General features: G+C 37.8%; 1 protein-coding gene across 1 annotated transcript in view; it reads left to right on the top strand.

The window, feature by feature from the left end:
* Positions 1-1,846: 1,846 nt before the first annotated feature.
* The window catches only part of tbc1d9 (TBC1 domain family, member 9 (with GRAM domain)), a 67,714-nt gene continuing 46,693 nt past the window's right edge, over positions 1,847-22,867 (top strand). Inside the window, exons 1-2 of the mRNA XM_049481144.1 lie at positions 1,847-2,442; positions 18,320-18,430. Of these exons, the coding sequence (XP_049337101.1) occupies positions 2,322-2,442; positions 18,320-18,430 (232 nt within the window). The 5' untranslated portion in view covers positions 1,847-2,321. The remainder of the gene's footprint in view (positions 2,443-18,319; positions 18,431-22,867) is intronic.

Below are 22,867 nucleotides of genomic sequence, written 5' to 3'. Positions count from 1 at the left end.
AGCAGCCATCAGAGTGACTTTCACCTCCCACATACAGCTCTGGAAAAAAAAATAGAGACCACTTTACTTTCTGATTCAGTTTCTATGATTATGCTATTTATAGGGTTATGTTTGAGTAAAATAAACATTTTTGTTTTATTTTATTAACTACAGACAACATTTCTCCCAAATTCTAAATAAAAATATTGTAATTTAGAGTATTTATTTGTAGAAAATGATAAATGGCCGAAATAACAAAAAGATGCAGAGCTTTCAGACCTCAAATAATGCAAAGAAAACAAGTTCATATTTATAAAGGTTTAAGAGTTCAGAAATCAATATTTGGTGGAATAAGATCAATTATATTGATTTATTGCTGGGTCCTTCAGCCTAGACCATTAAATATAATAATAAAGGGCTGGTTTTATTAAGCTTAGATCTAGACTATGTGCCTCTTACAATGATCAACCTCTATGCACAGTGCTGTATACATTATATATAGTCCAGAACTAGCCCCAATCCCTGTCCGTGTATCCACTGTGCAATGTTTCTAGTTGTAAATCATATAATGTATGAAATATTTAATCTCTGTATCTTTTTAAGTTATAAAATCATAATATCATCTCATGTAACGGATAAGCCAAACTAAACTAGACTGAACTTTAAGAAGAAAACACAAACATGTTAAAACTGTGATCATAATATGTCATATAATATCATCTTTCAGTGAAACACAGGCCTGCACAAGCCCCGCCCACTGTAGTGACATAACAGCGTGACGTGTTATTGCGCGTCATTTTCCCACTCGTTTTCTGGCTTTAGCTCACGCTGTGCTGCTTTTATAATAAGAATAAAATATTATAATTTAAATCTGTATAAAATATTAACACTTTTATAATATACTGTTATTTATTAGAATTTCACTTGATATTTAATGACAGTGTGCACTTTTTCTACTAGTTCAGATAGAGATATGGACATAAATTCCATTGTGTGTTTATGTCTGTCTCTCTGTTTCGACAATAAACAAATAATCGTACGTATCTGAGAGTTGTACAGTGGGTGCTGGTTAACATAAGAATGAATTTATAATAACAATTATTATTATTATTATTATTATTATTATTATTATTATTATTATTATTATTATTATTAGTAGTAGTAGTAGTAGTAGTAGTAGTAGTGGTAGAATACTGAAGTAATATAATTATACTAAGATTATTATTATTATAATGTGATAGCAGGGTTATTGGTATTATACTGGATTACTATGAATTGTAAATATTGATCTTCTTTTTCTTCTTCTTCTCATATATATACATATGCATGAATGCTTGAATTTTATGCCAGGAGTGGCATAAAGTTATCCAAAAGCAGTGTGTTAGACTGGTGGAGGAGAACATGCCAAGATGCATGAAAACTGTGATTAAAAACCAGGGTTATTCCACCAAATATTCATTTATGAACTCTTAAACCTTTATGAATATGAACTTGTTTTCTTTGCATTATTTGAGTTCTGAAAGCTCTGCATCTTTTTTTATTTCTCCATTTCTCGTTTTCTGCAAATAAATGCTCTAAATGACAATATTTTAATTTGGAATTTGGGAGAAATGTTGTCTTTAGTTTATAGAATAAAACAACATCGTTCATTTTACTCAAACACAAACCTATAAATAGCAAAATCAGAGAAACTGATTCAGAACCTGAAGTGGTCTCTTAATTTTTTTTTCCAGAGCTGTATTATGAAAACCGGAATACAGGTGTAAACAGCAGAGTGCTGGTCAGCAGGCGCAGTTGCAGTGCGCGGCGCTGCGCTGTGGGGGCGCTGTGGAGCGGCTGTGGGGAGGTTGTATTGTTTATTTGGCGTGGAGGGGAAGCGCGTAGAGCGGAGGGGGCGGTGCGCTCTGATACAACAGCTCCATAATAACCGCTAGAATATCACCGACTTGCGCTAAGATCAGAGACGCATCCACGACGCACATGCGACGCGCGAGCAAACGGAGTGTTTACCGCGCCTGACGGACTGAGGCTCGTGCGTAAAACCCTGTAGAGAGAGTGTGTGAGTGTGTGCATTGACTGTGTGTAAGCGTGTGAGTGTGTTGAGTGTGTAAGTGTGTGTTCAGGGGGGTTAATGGCTGGATGCACTCTCTCACCCTATAAAGACAGTGCGCGTCTCGCGGGTCGCGGCTAATGTCTCTTTGATCCGGTGTGAAATTCTATCGTGGCGTTTTTGATGCGGGAGCGCGCGGCCGGCGCAGATCGGTCCCAGATCGGTGGAGGTTTGGGTTTTATTGTTTGCGTGATTTTGATGCCCGCGTAGCGCCGGACTCCGGCTGAAGAAGATGTGGGTGAACCCGGAGGAGGTGCTGCTGGCCGGCGCGCTGTGGATGACCGAGCGGGCCAACCCGTACTTCATCCTGCAGAAGCGGAAAGGACACGGGGACGGCGGCGGAGGGCTGGCCGGTAAGAGCTCAGCTACGTCAATTACGTTACCGATACTCCATTGAAGAGTGTGCGTAAACGCCGGGGCTTTGTGTGAATGGAGTGGGGGGGATAGAGGGGAGATGAGGGGGTCTGTCAGGTGTTTGGATTGTTGTAATATGCTTCAGGAGTAGGGATTGGGAGAACACGCATGTTTTGGGTCACGCGTGGGTCTCACGTCATGCGTGAGATTTTGTGCACATGTGTCGGGTGTTTTGGGATTATGTCATAAAAGATCAGCTATGTTTGGGTTATGCATGAGCATCTCGCACGTGAGATTTTTGGGGATTTTTTGTGGGTTTGATGTCATGATTCAGGTGTTTGGGCATTTTGTGCGTGAGATTTGGAGGTTTTTGATTTGCCAGGTCATGATTCAGGTGTGTGGAGGGTTGTAGTATACATAAGAAGTGGGGATTGGAAGATAGCTTCAGTTTGTGTCACACATGTCCATGTCATATGTGAGATTTTGTGGACATGTGTCGTGTGTTTTGGGGGTGGTCAGGTGTTGTTAGGTGGATTAGTTATGATTCAGGTGTTTTAAGGGTCATATTATGCCCCAGGAACAGGGATTGGGAGAACACACGTCACATGTTTTGGGATTTTGCCATAAAATGTCACACATGAGATTTTGGAGATTGTGCGTGAGATTTTGTAGATTTGGAGGTTTTTGATTTGCCAGGTCATGATTCAGGTGTTTGGAGGGTTCTAGAATGCGCCTGGCGTGGGGATTGTAAGATAACTAACATTTTGTGTCACGCATGTCCACGTCATGTGTGAGATTTTGTGGACATGTGTCACTTGTTTTGGGGGTGGTCAGGTGTTGTTAGGTGTTTTGGGATCATGTCATAAAAGATCAGGATGTTTTGGAGGGCCATCAGGAGCACTGATTGGAAGAACACGCATGTCCATCCACATCACACCACATGTGTGAGATTTTGTGAAGAATGTTGTGTCCTGTGTTTTGGCGTGGTTTTTGTGTCAGGAGCAAAGATTGGGAGAAAATGCATTTTGTGGACATGTCTCAGGTGTTTTGGGATTATGTCATAAAAGATCAGGAATTTTTGGGTTATGCATGAGCATGTTGTGTGTGAGATTTTGGGGATAGGTTTTGGATTTATCAGCTCGTGATTTAGGTGTTTAGAGGGATGTAGTATGCATAAGGGGCAGGATTGGGAGAACACGCATGTTTTAGGTCTCACATGTCCACGTCATGCGTGAGATTTTGAGGACATGTGTCATGTGTTTTGAGGTCATGTCATACAAGATCAGGAAATTTTGAGTAACAAGTTTTTTTTAATTTGTCATGATGTTTAGTGGGCCGTAGTATGCATCAGGAACACGGATTGAGAGAACATGCATGTCCCTCCACGTCATACGTGAGATTTTGAGGACACGTGTCATGTGTTTTGATTTGGGATCTGTCCAAAGTTCAGGTGGTCAGGTGTTTGGGGCCATGTCATAAAAGATCACAAATGTTTTGGTTATGCATGATCATTGCATGCGGGACATTTTGAGGAAACATGTCACATGTTTTGTTTTGGGACTTGTCCTAAGAGCTGGTGGTTAGACGTTTTTGGGCCAGTGTCATAAAAGAATGAATGTTTGGGTGACACAGTTGTTAGCATCATGCATGAGATTTTGGGGACAGGTATCGCATGTATCCTAGTTGGTCATTCTTATTGTACAATCCTCACCTTTTACTGAAAGCAGTTTTGTGGAACATTCCCATCACCACGTTGTAATCATATGACATCCCTCTTACACATTACATGCTCAATGTTTCAGTTTCCATGTTGGAATTAGTGCTAATGTGCCATCTCTAATTCTTTCCAGGCATTTTCAGCTCATATGTCATGTGTTTATATCACATCAGGTGTTTTTGACCACTCATATCCAGATACAGGGCTGAATAAGTGCTATACCTTCATTGTAAGCTTCTGTAAGATGGCTTACTGTGGTGTTTAACAAGAATTCAACAACAGTTTATTCTTAAATTATAATCTGATTTAAACAGATTACTCCACTTCAACACATTGCACTGAACTGCGGACACAGATGTATCAAACTTAGTTTAAATCACAGTATGGCAGACATTATCCACCGAAAAGGAATAGGGATACACTGAAATAATTTTTTTTGGCCAATCTAAACCAAATTAAACATTTGGCTGAAAGACAAAGCTATTGTTAGAGGAAAAAATGCAATATTCAATACTTTTTTCATGTACCACTTAAACATGATGAGGTTCTTTGATTTTACCAAATTGAAAAGATGGATGATCACAAGCCACCAAACCAAGCTGAACTGCATTAATGTTTGCACCAGGAGTGGCATAAAGTTATCCAAAAGCAGTGTGTAAGACTGGTGGAGGAGAACATGCCAAGATGCATGAAAACTGTGATTAAAAACCAGGGTTATTCCACCAAATATTGATTTCTGAACTCTTAAAACTTTATGAATATGAACTTGTTTTTTTCTTAGCATTATTTGAGGTCTGAAAGCTCTGCATCTTTTTTGTTTTTTCAGCCATTTCTCATTTTCTGCAAATAAATTATCTAAATGACAATATTTCAATTTGAAATTTGGAAGAAATGTTGTCCGTAGTTTATAGAATAAAACAAATTTTTTCATTTTACTTAAACATATATCTTTAAATAGCAAAATCAGAGAAACTGATTCAGAAACTGAAGTGGTCTCCTAATTTGTTCCAGAGCTATATTTAGACATTTTTAGCCTAAATATATTTGTTTGCCAAATATTTGCTGTAACACTGGGATATTTTATATAATTACTGTTTTAATGTGATTTTCAAAATTGGATAATGAAGATTGTACATATAATCTTTACATATCACCGCCAGAGGAAATCTCAGTAGATAGACTAATGCTTCTGTCAAGAACCATGTAAAGGACTCTTGATATCAATAATTAATATATAAGAACATTTTGGCTCCATTAAAACATAAGATTGCATATTAAACATTATATAGAGCAATCAGTTAGTATTGTGGCACAAATACACATGAACAATGAATCAAACTGTCTTTTTTCTTTTGAGAATCGCTCATATATTTGAAGAATACCAATTTTTTTTACAATATCACCAAGCCTTAATTCGGTTCATCCCTAAATTTGTCCCTAAAGTCTTGATGTTTATTCAGAGAACAGGATGAGAATTCTCAACAGGGAAGATGAAGGGCTATAAATAAATGTGTGTGATGAGGAACACTTTCAGAAGAACACTACCTTCTTCTGAGGAACAACAATGGCCATTCTAAATCTGCCTTATCACACAATTCTGGGTTGCAGGTGTGTGACTCCTCAGATCTTTCAGATGCTGGTGTTCCTTCACACCTGGACGTTTGCTGTTCTCAGCCTTTGGTTCCTCTGGTTGTGCAGAGAAGCAGAGCTTGCTGAGATGTTCCTGCTGAATCATTGCTCCAGCTGTGTAGATTCTCAGCTGAAAGTGGGGCGACGGACAGAGGCAGGGGGATCAATATAATCCCTGGCCGTGCGGGAGCTTCACGGTGGGAGGGACTGAAGTTCTGTTTCCTTCACGTGACGCTGGAGCAGAAAAGCTGCTTCCACAGACACAGCCAGGCACAGCTGCTGACATTCTGGAGCTGCAGATTACATTCGACATTTGCAGTTTATTAAATAAAGAAGTAGTAGTACAGGTGTAGACTGGAAGTGGTGAGGTTTTAATAATAATATATAAAGTGCTTTTTTGCTCATTTTAGACAATTTATATATGAAAATGATTCATTTTGTTTTTCATGGATCTGAAATAATAGCTTGATCATATCAGTATGAAGAGATGTTTGCTTAGATTTTTTTTTTCATCTGATATGCTGGAGTGAACAAAATAGGGGGCTCTGAGTGGTCCAGTGGTCTAAAGCCCTGCCACTATGGTCAGGAGATCGCTATTTCTTATCCTGGTCATGCAGCTTGCCATCAGCTGACGGAGCCCTGAGAGAGCACAATTGGCCCTGCTCTCTCTTGGTGGGTAGATGGTGTTCTTTCCCCTAATCACTCCTAGGGTGATGTTGATCAGCATAAGGCATCTGTGAGCTGATGTATCAGATCATTGCTGCTCAAAATAGTCAGACATTTGTTTTGGTTACCTGTGTGCAAAACTCGCGAGACACATTTAACACCTTTAACACAAGAAACATTGTGGCATATCAAAAGATCTCATTACACCTCTAGTATTTATACAAAATCGTTAATTACTAATCCTATCAATATACAGTTGCAGGAAAAAATACCATCATCAAAACCTCATCTCAACTGTGAAATATGGTGGAGGGAGCATCATGGTTTAGGGCTGCTTTGCTGCCTCAGGGCCTAGACGAATCGCTGTCGTCAACGGAAAAATTAGTTCCCAAGTTTACCAAGACATTTTGCAGGAAAACTTAAGACCATCTGTCCAATAAAACCATGCAAACAGATACATTTTTGTGTGGTATTAGTTTAAGCAGAGTGTCTTTGTTTGGAGTAAAGACTAAGAGTCATGATATATTTTTGTTTTCACACAAAAACCTTCTATATCCAAAATAGAACTTTCTTGGAGAAGAGCATTTCTATTGGTCCATTCATAATACCATATTGACACATTTTACAATTAAGAAGAACTACTAGGTTTACAAAAACCCAAACACCCACATGACACTCGGGAGATCAGTATGTGAGTGTAGCTTTGTTTGGAGAGTGCTTCAGAATTACCGAACAGCTCGGACTCATTTGATCCGAGTTGATTAACTGAGAACGATGACATTCATTAATTAAGCTTCTGCAAGCAGAATGCAGTCCTCTATAGATCATTTTACCAGAGCTAGAGGTCACCTAACACAACATTACCTTCTCCACAGGAGAACCAGTGTCGAGTACAGAAGTTAAGAAGCTTTTTGATCTAAAACACACTTTTCCTAGCTCCCCTAATCCACATCAATAGGCAGGTCAGTGTGTCATCTCCCACAGCCCACAGCATGGCCTTATCTGTAATTGCTGAATTTCAGTCCCACCATGCTTTGCTTTCCTTTGTTCTGGAGGAGATAAGCTGCAGTAAACTGGGCTGTAATAATAGGCAGCTCTGTTTGTTCTCAGTTTCTGACAGTTGAGACCTTTGATTAGGGCTGGGCAATATTAAAAAAACAATAAAAAATAAATATTCTTTAAATATATGAGCAATTTACTATTTAATTATTTTTATTCCTAGATAGCAACTAAAAATAGACAGTTTTATACATTTTATTTATATATTTTTTGTTTTAATAACAGCACAGCACCATTTAGAGCTATCTATGCAAGTATGCACATATATAGACTAATGTTTTCTCCATTTGTATTCAAGCACAAAAAAAACGTATATAAACCAATATGAACGTTTTCTTTAGCTGTTTTATTAAAGAATAGCAAGCATCTCTGTTCAACCTTACGAGCAGCTTTTTATATTAAATATGCTGCAAAATGCCATCCTTACAGTTAAAGAAAAGTGCAAAATATATAAAAAAAAGTCACCTAAAAGAGTACAGTAACACTTTACCATAAGAGTGCCTCAAGTATCAATACTTACGACTAGGGGTGGAAAAATATATCAGTATTGTGATGTATTGTATCAATTTGATAGTATCAATAAGTGATGTCAAATAACAATATTTTTATAGAAGCACAGGCCCCCAAGATTATTTAGTAAAGTTACTACTTCATTACTCCTAATCAAATTGATAGGATGAAAATGTGGTGAAGAATATCGGTTGTTAAATTCTGTGAAACTGAAGCCAATAAATCAATAATTCCTGGTATTTATTCATAGTATTTACTCTCCAGTAACACAGATGCTGCGAAGTATCGTACTTAAAATAACACAAAATTATTTTCTATCACAGAATCAGGGTATCGTGATATCGCCGTTATCGTGGGATGCCCTGTGATTCCCATCCCTACTTACAACAGTAATGATCATTGTTTAATAGTAAAGTAAAATCTCAACCTATTAGGAATTGATAGAATTTAAAGCTCTAAGTTCTGTCTTAAGTACTGCTAATTAATGTACCCTTATTGTAATGTATTATTCAAGATTTTTTTATTTTATTTTTTTTACAGGTTTCTGAGAGAAACATAATCCTGTCTACTAGGGTGGGAATCACAGGGCATTGCAGGATAAAATATATTATGCCTATATGCTGCCCACAATAACGATGATATCGTGATGCTGTGGTACTCCAATACTCAATATCAATATAGATATATTTAGAGCTTCTGTGTCTCAGTTAATATATTGATATTTGACTCCATATATCGATAATGTATCACAAATGAACACAATACTCTATATGTATATATATATATATATATATATATATATATATATATATTGCAAAATAAATATTTTGTCCCATCTCTAGCATCTATATATGTAGAGATGTACAATTTTGAAATTTTGAAAACAGTAATTTACAACAGTAATTTGATTTACCAAATTAATCCATTGATTAATACCATTCAGTAAGTCAAGGTAACAGCTGTTTCTCAGCCAAACCTGCACAATAGAACAGTGCTTAATCCTGATCCTTCACGTGTGGTCTGGATCTCGTCCACGAGAGCTCACAACACTGCACGTTTTTGGTATGTTTAGCTGTTTGAGAAGCACACCTGACCTGAAGATTTGATGGCAGCTGTTATTATTTGTGTTAATCAATCACACGTGCTGAGAAACTTCTTACAGAATGGAAGTAAATCCGTGATTTAAGCGAATCTGTAGAGAAATTAGCCCTGCACACAAGCGAGCGCCAGTCCGATATCCAGGTTCTGAGAGGGACAGGATCTTAGTGGCAGTGCGGGTGGGTGGCGATGATGTCATTGTTATGTAAATGCGTGAGTGGTGTGCCAGTTGGCGCCGAGAGGAGAGGCAGAGAGCCTGGCACACTGGCCCCACCTTTTCTGCAGCTTTGCCCGGGGAAGGCCGGGGTCGCCAGCTCTCAGGCTGGAGCTCTGGAGGAACATGCACTGTACACAACGATTTGCTCCATGGCTGCAGACTGAGCTGGAGAATGTGATGGATCAAACCTGAGCCTGTGGTAATGAATAAAGTGAGAGAAGACTAGAGAAGCTCAGCTGTGATGAAAACGCTGAAGAACTTCAACCAGCAGCTTCTGCTCCCTCAGACAGTGCCAGAAGTTGCTTGTGTAGAGTTTTTTGTAGAGTTATTATGGTTGAGATGTGTTCCAGGTCTGATTTTGTGATTCAGAATTGTATACAGCTTTTTGATTGAACTCCGACATATTGTATGAACTTAAAATAAGCTAAAATCTGATCATTTTTCCATTTAGAATTAATGGGGTGCGAAATTGTATGCTCATCAACTGCACTTCAGCTCGATTCTGCTGAATCACACCATTTTGGATACACTATCTCTGGGTAATTTTGACCTGCACTCGTTTTTCAGTTAATTTCCATCCCTCGTTCCTACCTTTTACTGGAACGACTCAGTATACTCTTGGTACACCATGGCAACATCCTAGCAACACCTTAGCAGCATACAGTACAGGCCAAAAGTTTGGACACACCTTCTCTTTTTCAATGTGTTTTCTTTATTTTCATGACTATTTACATTGTAGATTCTCACTGAAGTCATCAAAACTATGAATGAACACATGTGGAGTTTTTATGTACTTAACAAAAAAAAGTTGAAATAACTGAAAACATGTTTTATATTCTAGTTTCTTCAAAATAGCCCCCTTTGCTCTGATTACTGCTTTGCACACTCTTGGCATCATTCTCTCAATAAGCTTCAAGAGGTGGTCAGCTGTAATGATTTTCCAACAGTCTTGAAGGAGTTGCCAGAGGTGTTTATTAGCACTTGTTGGCTCTTTGCCTTCTTCACTCTGTAATCCAGCTCACCCCAAACCATCTGGATTGGGTTCAGGTCCGGTGACTGTGGAGGTTCAGCTCATTTTTTGTTAATTACATAAAACTTCACATGTGTTCATTCATAGATTTGATGCCCTCAGTGAGAATCTACAATGTAAATAGTCATGAAAATAAAGAAAACACATTGAATGAGGTGTGTCCAGACTTTTGGCCTGTACTGTACATCTATACCACAGCAACACCTTAGCAACCACCTGGAAAACACTTAGCAACACCCTCGCACCAAACTTCAACAGTATAGCAACCCCATAGCAGCACATATTGTTACTAAGGAACCATTAAAGCACTCAGATATTTATGCATATAGTATATTTTGTTTGTTTTATTTCTTTTCCCTATGTCTGTCAAGTCATTTCCAGTTACCACACACTAGCTAGGACTTTCCCTGTCACACAATTCTGCTAATGCGCATGGAGTCAGACACCCACATCTTTCCAAACTGCTGATAAAAACAATAGTATTTCAACTACAACTGCTGTCGGAAAATCATCAGACAGCTGAATGCTGTTTGAGGAGAACGTAAACGGCAGGTTCTGTTACATCAGCTAACAGATGCCCACAATGGCTGCATCATATCGAGTGATATGAGGAGAGGGAGGGCCATCATATCCACGCAGAGAGAGCAAGGCCAATTGTCCTCTCTGGAACTTCTAGTCACAAAAGACTATTGTGGCTGGACCTCTGGGAAGCCCCTTATACTGGCTACTAGTGCATCTCAAAAAAATATCATTTGAATATCATTAAGAAGTTACTTTATTTCAGTAATTCATTTCAAAATGTGAAACTCATATTTTATATAGATGTATTACACACAGAGTGATCTATTTTAAGAGTTTATTCCTTTTATTGTTGATGATTATGGCTTACAGCCAATGAAAACCCAAAAATCAGTGTCTCCAAAACGTAAAATATTTTATATTTATTTATTTAAAAGACCAATTGGTACTTTTGGCAGTGTGAGCAGTGTGTCAAGTCCTGCTGGAAAATGAAATCTGCGTGTCCATAAAAGTTGTCAGCAGAGGGAAGAAGCATGAAGTGCTGTAAGATTTTGCGGGAAAACAAAACTGCACCGCCTTTAGACTTGATATAACACAGTGGATCAACACCAGCAGATGACATGACTCTCCAAACCATCACTGATCATCAGTAAATTTTACATTTTATTTGTAAATCAAGGGAGCAGAGTCTGGAGGAAGAGTGGAGAGACACACAGTCCAAACTGCTCGAGGTCTAGTGTGAAGTTTCCACCAATCAGTGATGGTTTAGAGAGACATGTCATCTGCTGGTGTTGGTCAGCTGTGTAAGTTTCACATTTTGAACTGAATAACTAAAATAAAGTAACTTTTCAATGTTATTCTATTTTCTTTAGGAGCACTAGTATATGTATCTTAAATATATTAGTAACGCTAATATATAATATGTACTTTTTTGTCAAATTTTAGAAATAATTATTTGGATATTGGTTTAGATATTAATCCTAAAGAGACACTACTGTAAGTAATTTGGTAGCCAATTAGTTTATTAGCTTTTATGGTGACATCACGATTTTTCTTTAAAACTGATGCAAGCTGTGTTATTAATGTAAATTAATGATTTTTCATCAATACTGTGTTGCATAATTTTGCTATATTATAATATACTGCTAGTTTCTTACACCTTTAATAGTAGTTTAATGGTTTTGTGACAATGACTTAAGTTAAGAAAGCAAGACCAGGTGACGCAAGCTAGCTGTGCACATCTTTACGTTCCAGTACATACATTACTGCTGGTCTATGGTCATGGTCACAGGCAAATTCAGTCAATCCTCCACTCCCTTATCTGTAAAAGACTTATTGACTGAAGCCTTTAATGCCAAGCCTAGTTTCCCAGCTTATCTAACAGTCTAAGGGAGAATAAAGGCGAGGAAAAGGGGAAGAATTGTGTTTTTGTGCTCTGATAGAAGATGTAAGCATACAGGCAGCTGCTCCCCGGTTTATTGCTTTTCAGTGCAGACCTCTTAGGTGGTGTTATTTGAGACCGTATTGATTTGAAGGCTTTGCCAGAGAGCGACGCTTCGCCTGAGCGAAAGCCAGATTCCGAATGAAGGAGAATTGAAAGCGGACTGCAGTTAGAAATGACAATAATGAGAGAAATGATTATTCCGCCTGAAAGCCAGCGCTGTGGTTTCCAGCGTGCAGGCGGACAGTAGATTGGTTTGTATTGTACGTGGCTGAACTCGGGACAATAGGTTCTGCTAAACGACCTTGCCTCCGGATCTATCCTCAAAACATCACATGACCCTGACTGTTCCTCTCCAGCAGTTGAGAGGAAAGCTTGGCTCAGCCTGGCTAGGTTTTAAAGAGGGAACTGAAATGGTCAGATGGCCGAGAGGACTCCTTACATTTCCACATTTACTGTCAAGGCCTGAGAGAGGAAGTTGGATCCATTTGTGTTCATTTTGTCATTAGACTGTTTGTATGCGGGTTTGTGCTTTTACTGTATATTGTGCTGGTCTGAAAGAATTATAAATCTCAGGAGCAGAATTTGCTTTAAAATTGACTAGAGTGGTTTCTATATGGTTGGAGGAGATAACTGCCCAGAGTTTGACTCCTTAATTCCAGTTAATAAAGTCCTTTAAGTTCTACTATATAATATTATATTTTTTATATACCTGCAGTGGTTCTTCTTAAGGGCCACTGACCAAAAATCGTATTCTCTTTTTGTCTGTTACAAAAAGGAAAAGCCAACCAATATCCAAAAATATGTGACATACTGTATGTAAAGTATTGTCTGTATTAAATGATCAGATGACGTATGAGTTTGGTTCTGTACTGTTGGTAATTCCGCCTGTAATTTTCTCAGGGGAGGAGGAAGAAATCCGTACAGCCACTGAGTAGTCCTAGGCTACATTCACACAGCAGGTGAAAGTGTCTCACCTAATCTGAGGGTTATTTCATGTGACCTGTATCAGACATTAATCTGAGATCTTGTTTTTTGCATGCACACAAGTGTGCAGAAGTATTGCTTCTCATGAAGTTTTGCTTTCATTCTTGCTGTAATCACAGAAGCTATAAGGGTGTTCAGGCATATAGTTGGGTTTTATCATGGTAAATGTGTTTTTTTGTGTGTGTATTCAAAAGACCCAACTTGAGTTGCCTTATGGTAAAAAAAAACAAAAAAACAAACAAACATGCAGCAGGGGAGGTCATGTACAGAATCGACTAACATTTCTGCACACTAAGATGTGCAATGAACATAATGTTGAAGCTTCAGTTAGTCTAAGTTGATGGTTTGCATATTTGCATATATATAAGTGAGAACACTAGGTTCCAAATTTTGTAAAAAAAAAAAAAAAAAAAAATTGTTGATCCTTTAAGTGAATGCGTACTCTTTTCTAATTTAAGAAATAGTAAAATGTCACTGTCAGTGTATAAATTTGGGTGAGTAGGCCGATTTCCAATCTTGCAAAATTCTTCTCCGTGACTGAAAATGTGTTAGAGCTTGCTGGAAAAAAAGGCATGATATTTGGCCACATCCACTTATTTTTGGATTTGTGTGATTTGGTTTCTTTATACTTTTCTTTCTTGACTGCTTTCTTTAAATTCTAGGCAATGTATCATGATAATATCATATCTTGAGATGCCTAGTTAAAGAGAAAATAACCCCAGCATCTCAATATGGATTCAATCTCACTGTCTCACTGAGTGTTTTACCTGTGGATTTATATACTACCAGGCTTGCCTAACACTGTAATTGTGTGTTTGGCAGCTGTTTATCAAACCCACATAAATCCCTATTTCCAGAACAGTGCATGCTGTCACTCGTTCTCGAGAAAAGGCATTAAATTTATGAACCTGGTCATTATTAAACAGCCTGGAGCAGACCTACAGCGAGTGTCTGAAGGTGTGTAATGGAACATGTGATATGATGAAGGTGGGTATTTGAGAAATGCTGAGAATGGTCTGCGTGTATTAAAAGCTCTGGATGAGCAGGAAAAGCCAGTCTGTTTGGGTTTGCTTCATATCTTTGAGTCATGTGATTTCTTGGCTCCCACACCCAGTGGAGGATTCTGTTGCAGGCTTTGTTTTCTTCCTACAGTGTGCAGTCATCAGCCAGGATTTAGCTCTGTACACTTAAAATATATATATACTTATTTTTTTCACCAGTTCTTTACAACCGTGGTTTTCAGGCTGTGGGCTACTGCCCCTAGTGGACTGCAATGGTACTGCTAGGGGGCTGTTGACATAAAATTTGCTAGTTATGATAAAATTATTATTTTTTAAATAAAACATTGTATATTAAGGTAATTTAGGTAATATTTAGGTTGATTCATTTATTTATATAGCACTTTTCATACATAAAAATGCAGCTCAAAGTGATTCACAATAAGATTTAATAAAACAGCAAAATGTAATAGTAATATAAAATGAATAAAACAATTAAAAAGTAACAATTTAATAAAATAGTTGTAAATAAGACATTTCTATTCAAATAAAATATAGAATAAAAAATATACAAAAAAAGTATAGCATAGTCACATGACTGACGAAGCTGACTGATGTATTTACAAGCTAGTTTCGAGCATGAGTTTCAAGCCTTATAGTAGGGATGCACGGTGATATTGGAGTATCAGCCGATAATTGTTTTTTTATCAGCCAATAATTGCTTTTTTTTAGAATCATTTGAGTGATAATTCAAACCAATACTTTCTGCAATATTTAATGCATACGGAAAAGGACCAAGCAACAGTGGCTGTGCTACAATGTGTAGAAACCAATACAATTAAGCAATACTTTACAAGAGTGAGTGCTATAACATGCAATATTGGCACTGCTGTGCTGATATATTAGTTATATATTGTTAGATATATTGTTGTATTAAACATGTCAATAAAAAAGGTTTAAAGAACAAGTTAGCTAAATAAATGTTAAACCAAAAGATAAAGTAAAATAATATAAGGTAAATTTGTTTCTGAATTTTAAATGGGGTGTCTAGTCGCTATGTAAATGTATATAGTACACAATTGGGAATTCTGATATGATGAAGATATATACAAATGTCATCAAATTTAATTTAAATTGTATCCGTTTTGTGTTAAAGACAGTAAACAGCACATGCGCATGGATACTGCTGAACATGTTCCAGTCTGGTTATAATCTACTGTCAGTAACTAGCGGGAGGGGTCCCCTTGTACTTTCCTTGAGGGGGATTCTGATAACAGTGTTGTTGTTGTACTTTTCTGCATTGACGTCACAGAATTAAGCACAACATTGAAGTTTGTCATCACATTAAATTCATAACCAGTCGTTGCAGCAGGCCTGTTACCAACAAACAGCTGTAATGTGAAATGATTTCAAATCAGAAGTGCCCTAGATAGATCTCATTTCAAGGAAAACATCCGATGCATTAGTTATGGGAAGAAAATTATATTTTTATGGATATCTAAGCATCGCCTTGGTGGTGAAACTAATTCAAAAACCATCAAGATTAATTATGTCTTCAGCATGTCGACTGTTTTTGTGTTTTCAGCTCGGTTTCGAACTATAATTCTTGTATTTGCTTCCTGCAGCATCTGTCAAATGAACCAATCTGTGTTCATTACGTCTGCGTTCACTGTGCAGTGTGTAGATCTGTGCAGACTGCCAGCAGGAGAGCGTGTCTTAGACGAGGAGAGAGTGGGAGAGATTGATATGTAATTGTATTCAGATGCCTTATTTAAGGAGGCCCTGGAGCAGAAGAACTGCTGCTCGGAAGACCTTGACCGTGTGTGTGCGTGTGTGTGTGTTTGTATGTTTGTGTGTGTGTGTTGTGTAGCTGAGCTTTAGACAGTCTGCAGATCCAGAAGAACTGAGAAGTGAGAGTCGTCCCTGGAGACGAGCACAAAGCCACGCTTCTGCTTTCACCAGAGCTGTCATGCTATTGCTTTGAATGATGCTAATGTAGCTTTCATACTCACGCCTTCAGAGCAGCTCACAACCAGCCGCAGAGTCCCGGCAGCAGCTCTCTGTCGGACGCTGGAAGATGGGCGTAGCTTCCTCCAGGGATGTGAGGGTGGGGTATTGCCCCCCCCCTCCCCCATATTGCAAAATTTATGGTGCATCCCAAGCATTTACCAAAACAGGGATAAAACTTGTTTTAATTGAAATCAAAAGAAGAAAAGATTAATAGAACAACAAAAAAACAGTTAAAATTAAGCTAAAACTAACTTTTACATAGTACAATAAAAAATTAAATACAAAATAATAATAATAATAATAATAATAAAAGAAGAAGAAGAAAAAGAAAAAGAAGAGTTAAAGAAACTAATCAAAATATAGAAAAAGCAATAATACCATGCTATTAAAAAATAAAAAATTAAACAAATAAAATAAAAAGGATAAAAAGGAAATAAAAAGTAATTAAAGAACTAAAAGAAGAACTAAAATAACTAGAAATAAACATTAAGAATAAAAAGGTGCAGGCTGTCTGAAGGTGGTTAGATATTAAAAGTTTGATATGACTGAGCTAAGTTTTAAAATTTCATACTAATTGGGGGTGTACAATGATATCAGAATTATATTGGTATTGGCCGATATAGTTATATATCCAAAAATAATAGCGGGGAAACTCATGTGCAGAAAGTTTAGTGCATGTATATGTACTGTAAATATACTATAAACAATTCATCTTTTTATGTTTTAAAAATTGTACTTATTTTTATCATCATGAATGTTATGATAAGGTTTATCAAAACATTTAGTGTGAAGGACAGCTGTCAGCTTCACATTTTGTCAAAAAGTGAAAAAACAAAAAAACTGGAGATACAAGGTTTTTACAGGCCTGTGCGCTATAACTAAAACCTGTTCTGCTTGTGTTTATTGACTATGCTATAAACCAGCAAGCACTCGGGACATGTGTAAGTGTATGTTAATTGTATTGCAGGTCTCGGGTCACTTAAAAAGACTAATAGGTCTGTTGTCACGCTGTTGCCGGGTTGGTAGCGGGTGTGAAACCAGTGAATCTGCACGTGTGAAATAGTGCAGCACCATGGTGTAAAGTGGTGAGATGTGAGAGGAAGAGTCAGTCAGAGGTGCTGATTTATACGCCTCCACCAGACTCTGTTTAAAGCACAGCAGAGGATCCTGATTCATTCTTATTTAAGAGACAGAAACTAACACCCTGTATCTCTCTCTCTCTCTCTCTCTCTCTCTCTCTCACACACACACATCTAAACAAAATCAGTAGACAAGCAAAGCTGCTGCATTGCCAAATCTGGGACTTGCGTGTAATAAAGGGCATTCCCTGATGTGAATCATTCGTTCTAGACCTGTGGAATCTGTGTGTCATGGTCATATGCTTTATAAGATTATGGAGGTATGGGATATTTTTGTGTTTGCTTCCATGGTAAACAGTGTTACCAATTAGGCCTGTCACAATAATTGCAATATCGATTAATCGAACAATAAATGAACGTGACCTCAATCATTTTTGATAATCGTGATATCGTCTATTGTGTTTATTTGTATGTTTGTTCACACATATAACATGAACCATTTTCATATTATATGTTGATTAAACTAATTAAGGCAAGCAGAAGAAGTTTCATACTGAAAAAAATACTTTTAACTATTTTTCCTAGATCTTCAAACTTTAAAACAGGTCAGTTTGACCCGTGGTTTTGACTTTGAAAAGAACTTGTTTATGAGTTTGCTGATAGGACACTGTGTATAAACATAAAGATCCATTGCTTTCACAGTGGTCTGTGTACAGTTTTGTAATTTGATTTCAATGTATTTGACGAAATGGACAAATAGATATGGACCCAATTTTTGTGACACATTTGTATTTTGGTTTGGGAAAACACTGAGCCACTAAACCTAAACCTGAAATGCCTTTATTTCAATTTTTCTTCTAATTTACCATTCATTCTGAATGTATTAAACACAGAATTTCTGTTTGTTTTCCTGCAGGTTTGCTGGTAGGAACTCTGGACGTGGTGCTGGACTCCAGTGCCCGTGTGGCCCCATATAGGATCCTTTACCAGACTCCAGACTCGCTGATCTACTGGACCATCGCTCATGGTAAATCGCTGCCTTTAGTATATTTTTTCCACTCCCATCTCCCCCCTCAAAACATTCCCTCATATCCGGGCTGGTTTTCCGGACGTCTCCGTATGCCAGCCATTACCTCATACCCCACTGGGCTCAAAGGGGAAAGGAAGAAGCTCGGAAATCAATGATCTTTATCCACCTCTCCTTCAGAGATGGTGTAATGGTATTTGGTTTGTATGATCTCAGCTCTTCACTGATGATCATTAGCCATCGAGGCTGTACTTCCGTAGATGGGCGTGTCCTGGTTAGCAGTGTATGAATTGTCATCTGATGTGAATGTGTATTAGGGGGGTGGGCAGTTTCATTGAGCTGAGGGGAACCTGATATATAAACATATATAAAATGTAATATACAGTACCAGTCAAAAGTTTGAAGGTTGTGTCAAACAAGTAACAAGTAGCACCTCTTGCTTAGATGATCGCTTTAAACATCTTGGCTGGATTTTTTCAGTCAGCTTTATGAGGTAGAGTCACCTGGAATTCAGGCTTTCAGTTAACAGCTGTGCTGAACTTGTCAATGCCAGTAAAGTCCATTATTTTGATTTATTATCTCTTAATGTGTTTGAGAGCATCAGTTGTAAAGTTGTGAAGAGGTAGAGTTACAGGTATACAGTGAATAGCTCTATTTGAGTAATGATCTAATCCATATTATGAGAAGAACTACTCAACTAAGTAAAGACTTTTGGTATTGACTGACCCTAATTTCCTCAAAATTCAAGAAACATGATAGAATCCTCAAGTGCAGTCACCGCAAAGACCATCAAAATCTTTGTGATGAAACTGGCAATCATCAGGACAACCCCAGGAAAGAAAGCCCAAGAGTTTTCTCTGATGCACAGGAGCCACCTAAATGTTTGATATATTTGAGTTACTACATGATTCCTTGTGTGTTCCTTCATAGTCTGGATGACTTCAGTATTAATTTACAATGTAAAAAAATAAAATCATTAAAAGAGAATGGTATGTCCAATATATGCCCAAACATTTAATTGGTACATTGTACCTCATAATAACACATATAAGTAATCGAAAAGGTAACAATAGGGGAATAAACTACAATATGAAAACAATAAGTGTGTTTCATGTGTGGGATAGCTATATTGTTGCATATCAGTGTTTAGAGTATTGCTAGGCAGTTACTGTTTTATCCCAGGGGTTGCTTTGGTGTTGCTAGGTGAATACTAGGGTATTCCAGGTCCATGCTGTGGTATCTTACATGGTTACTGTTGTGTTGCTAAGTTGATGCTTGGTGTGGTGCAAAATGGGAAGTTGGTATGTTGGTTGGTATGGTGGTTATTACATGTTGGTGAATGGTTGCTGTGGTACCCCATGTGTTAAGAATGTATTTGTATCATTGTGACAATAAAACAGATATTTTTAAGAATTCAGCATCAACAACATTATGCTCTTTAGATCTTCAGTAAATACATAATTACTAAATATAGATTTTTAAATACAATTCAAAACGATTCCAATATTATTGTGTCACTAATATAAACTGCTCATGCGTTTTGCTGTGTGTTGTTTACTGTGATGTGCACTGGTACTGCTGGTTTATTGATCTAAGAGCCCAAATAGCTCTGTTAGCTGCAGGCTTACAGCATTAGTGCATGTTAGCATGCTTAATTGAATTGGGCCTCGGCACTTAGAGTAGCTGAGCATGATATTCGACAGACAGCACTGCACTGTTTAACACTACACCACTGTCACTCTACCTGCACAAAGAGATACCTTACCTTTTAACACACTTCAGAAAGGGTTTTTGCATATCTAGCAATGTTAATATACAGTATTTGGGTCCGTATTTGTTATTATGGAGGCATTTATACGAATTACGGGTCATACAGCTCTAGAAAAAAATAAAAGCTCTAAATGACAATATTTGTATCCGGAATTTGGGAGAAATGTTGTCTGTAGTTTATAAAATAAAACAACAATGTTTATTTTACTAAAACATATACCTATAAATGGCAAAATTAGAGGAACTGATTCAGACCCATAGACCAAAAGAACCAGCAGTTCAGTTTAGGACACACATTAATATTAGTCTCTGAAAGTCTCCTCGTCCCCCTGAGGGGAAGCGTGTTGTCTCGGTGTTGCTGTAATGTGGTTTGAGCAGCTCTGCAGGACGGGGGCTGCTCAGCGGGAGTGGGCAGATGTTGCAGTTACTGCTTCACCTCCTGCACGACGGGCGGCCAGTGCACCGGTGAATCCAAAAATCCTTTTGAGAGAGGTTAACCCTCACTCTGCAGATAATACTGATCACACTGTATCAATTCAGATTTTCTACTTCCTTCTTATTTCCTTTCAACCTATCCAATGATCTTCCTTCCTTTTTACTTTCAACTTAATTACTTTCCTCACTCCTTTGCTTCCTTTGTACATACTGTACCTACTTGACTTTATCAGTCTACATTGTTTCCTACTTTCCTTCCTTTTTCCTTCTTTTGTTTCACCCTTTTTATCCTCTGGTCTTTTTTTGTACATGCATGACTTCGATATCAATCTACAATCTAGAATATTTAAAAAAAATTAACAAATACTAGATTTAGGTGCGTCCATACTTTTGTCTGGTACTGTACTTTCCTTCCTTACTTCCTTTGTACGTACCTTCTTTATATCCAATCAAAATCTGCCAACGTACATACTTACCTTGTTTATCTTCCTCCTTCCTTCCTTTCTACCTTCCTTCCTTTTGTTTGACCCTCCTTACTACCTACCTTTCTTCCCTTTATTTCTTCCTGTCTGTATACCTACTTACACTCATTCCCACCTACCTCCCTACTTGCATTCCTTCCTTCTTTCTTTCCTCCTTATTTTGTACTTACCAGCTTTTCAACTTTCCTATCCACCCATGGAACTTCCTTCCTTCCTTCCTTTCTACCTTTCTACATACTTTCCAACCTTCCAACTTCATTCTTTCTATCCTATGAACTTTCCAACCTTACTTTCTCCCTAGGAATCTTCCTTCCTCCCTTCCTTCCTTCCTTCCTTCCTTCCTTCCTTCCTGCCTTCCTGCCTTCCTGCCTTTCAACGTTCCTATTTACTTATATAACTTCCTTCCCTACCTCTTTCTTTCCTACCAATTTTCCAACCCTCCTATCTACCTTATGAAACTTCCTTCCTTCCTTTCTATCTACCTATATAACTTCCTTCCTCCCTCCCTCCCTGCCTCTTATGCTCCTTTTTTCCTACTTACTTCCCTTTTCCCTGTCTTGCCCCCCTCCTTTCATACCTTACATCAGTTTTGATCAATTTTTGAAAGATGTTAGTTAGAATAATTATTAGATGTTTTGATGAATCATTCAGCATTGGTAGCATGCTGGTAAACAGTTCTCAACATGAGGTGAGTGAACATGTTGAACCTTGGAATGAACTCAGTGTTTAATATTAATACCTTGAGTACTCTTGAAGCGGGTGCTGCTTATTAAGCATGCTTCTGATTAAGAACCCTCAGTGTGAAGTGGTGAATATTTTATAGCTTATCCTTGGATTATTACTGCACGCTATTACTGCCATTCACTCAAACAGAGGTTCCAAAGTCTGTTTTCAATCACAGCTATTAGTAAAACAACTGCATTACATTTAATAGGGAAGCTGAAGGGCGTCTTGTGAGAAACGGCAGGGTTAGGAATTTAAGAAATGGGACGAGGCACAGCCCCAGTTAGAATATTGTGCCGTCTCAGCTTCTGCACATTTTGTTCTGTAAGGTAAGCTACACTCCATACTGCCCTCATAAGAATGAAACTGCAAAATGATGCAGGTTTCCTGGCTGAGTAAGGAAGTAAGACATTCACACCTTTTGGCTGATAGTGACCGATATCAGGATATCGAGACCAGATTAACATTTAAAAATAAAAAATCTAATTAAATTTCCATTCATTTTTATTCTAAAATGTAATCACAATTTGCCCTCAAACAGCTCATCGCTAAGGATAGCTAGCTCATCGCTTATTGTAGTTCTCTCCCTGGTAGCATTAGTATTTTAGCTAGCTTGTCGCTAAGGTTAACTAGCTCATTGCTAAGGTTAGCTAACTCGTCACTAATGGTAGTTCTCTCTGTGGTAGCATTAGTATTTTAGCTAGCTTGTCGCTAAAAATAGCTAGCTCATCACTGAGGTTAACAAGCTCGTAACTAATGGTAGTTTACTCCCAGGTAGCATTAGTATTTTAGCTAGCTTGTCGCTAAGGTTTACTAGCTTGTCACTAATGGTAGTTCTCTCTCTGATAGCATTAGTATGTTAGCTAGATTGTTGCTAAGGTTAGCTAGCTTGTCCCTAATGGTAGTTATCTCCCTACTAGCATTAGTACTTTAGCTAGCTTGTTGCTAAGGTTAGTTAGCTCATTGTTTAGGTTAGCTAGCTCATTGCTAGCTTTAGTTCTCTTCCTGGTTACATTAGTGTGTACCT

Source organism: Astyanax mexicanus, chromosome 7, assembly GCF_023375975.1.
Source record: "Astyanax mexicanus isolate ESR-SI-001 chromosome 7, AstMex3_surface, whole genome shotgun sequence".
Taxonomy (NCBI): Eukaryota; Metazoa; Chordata; class Actinopteri; order Characiformes; family Acestrorhamphidae; genus Astyanax; species Astyanax mexicanus.
This window is presented reverse-complemented; position numbering and strand designations above follow the sequence as displayed.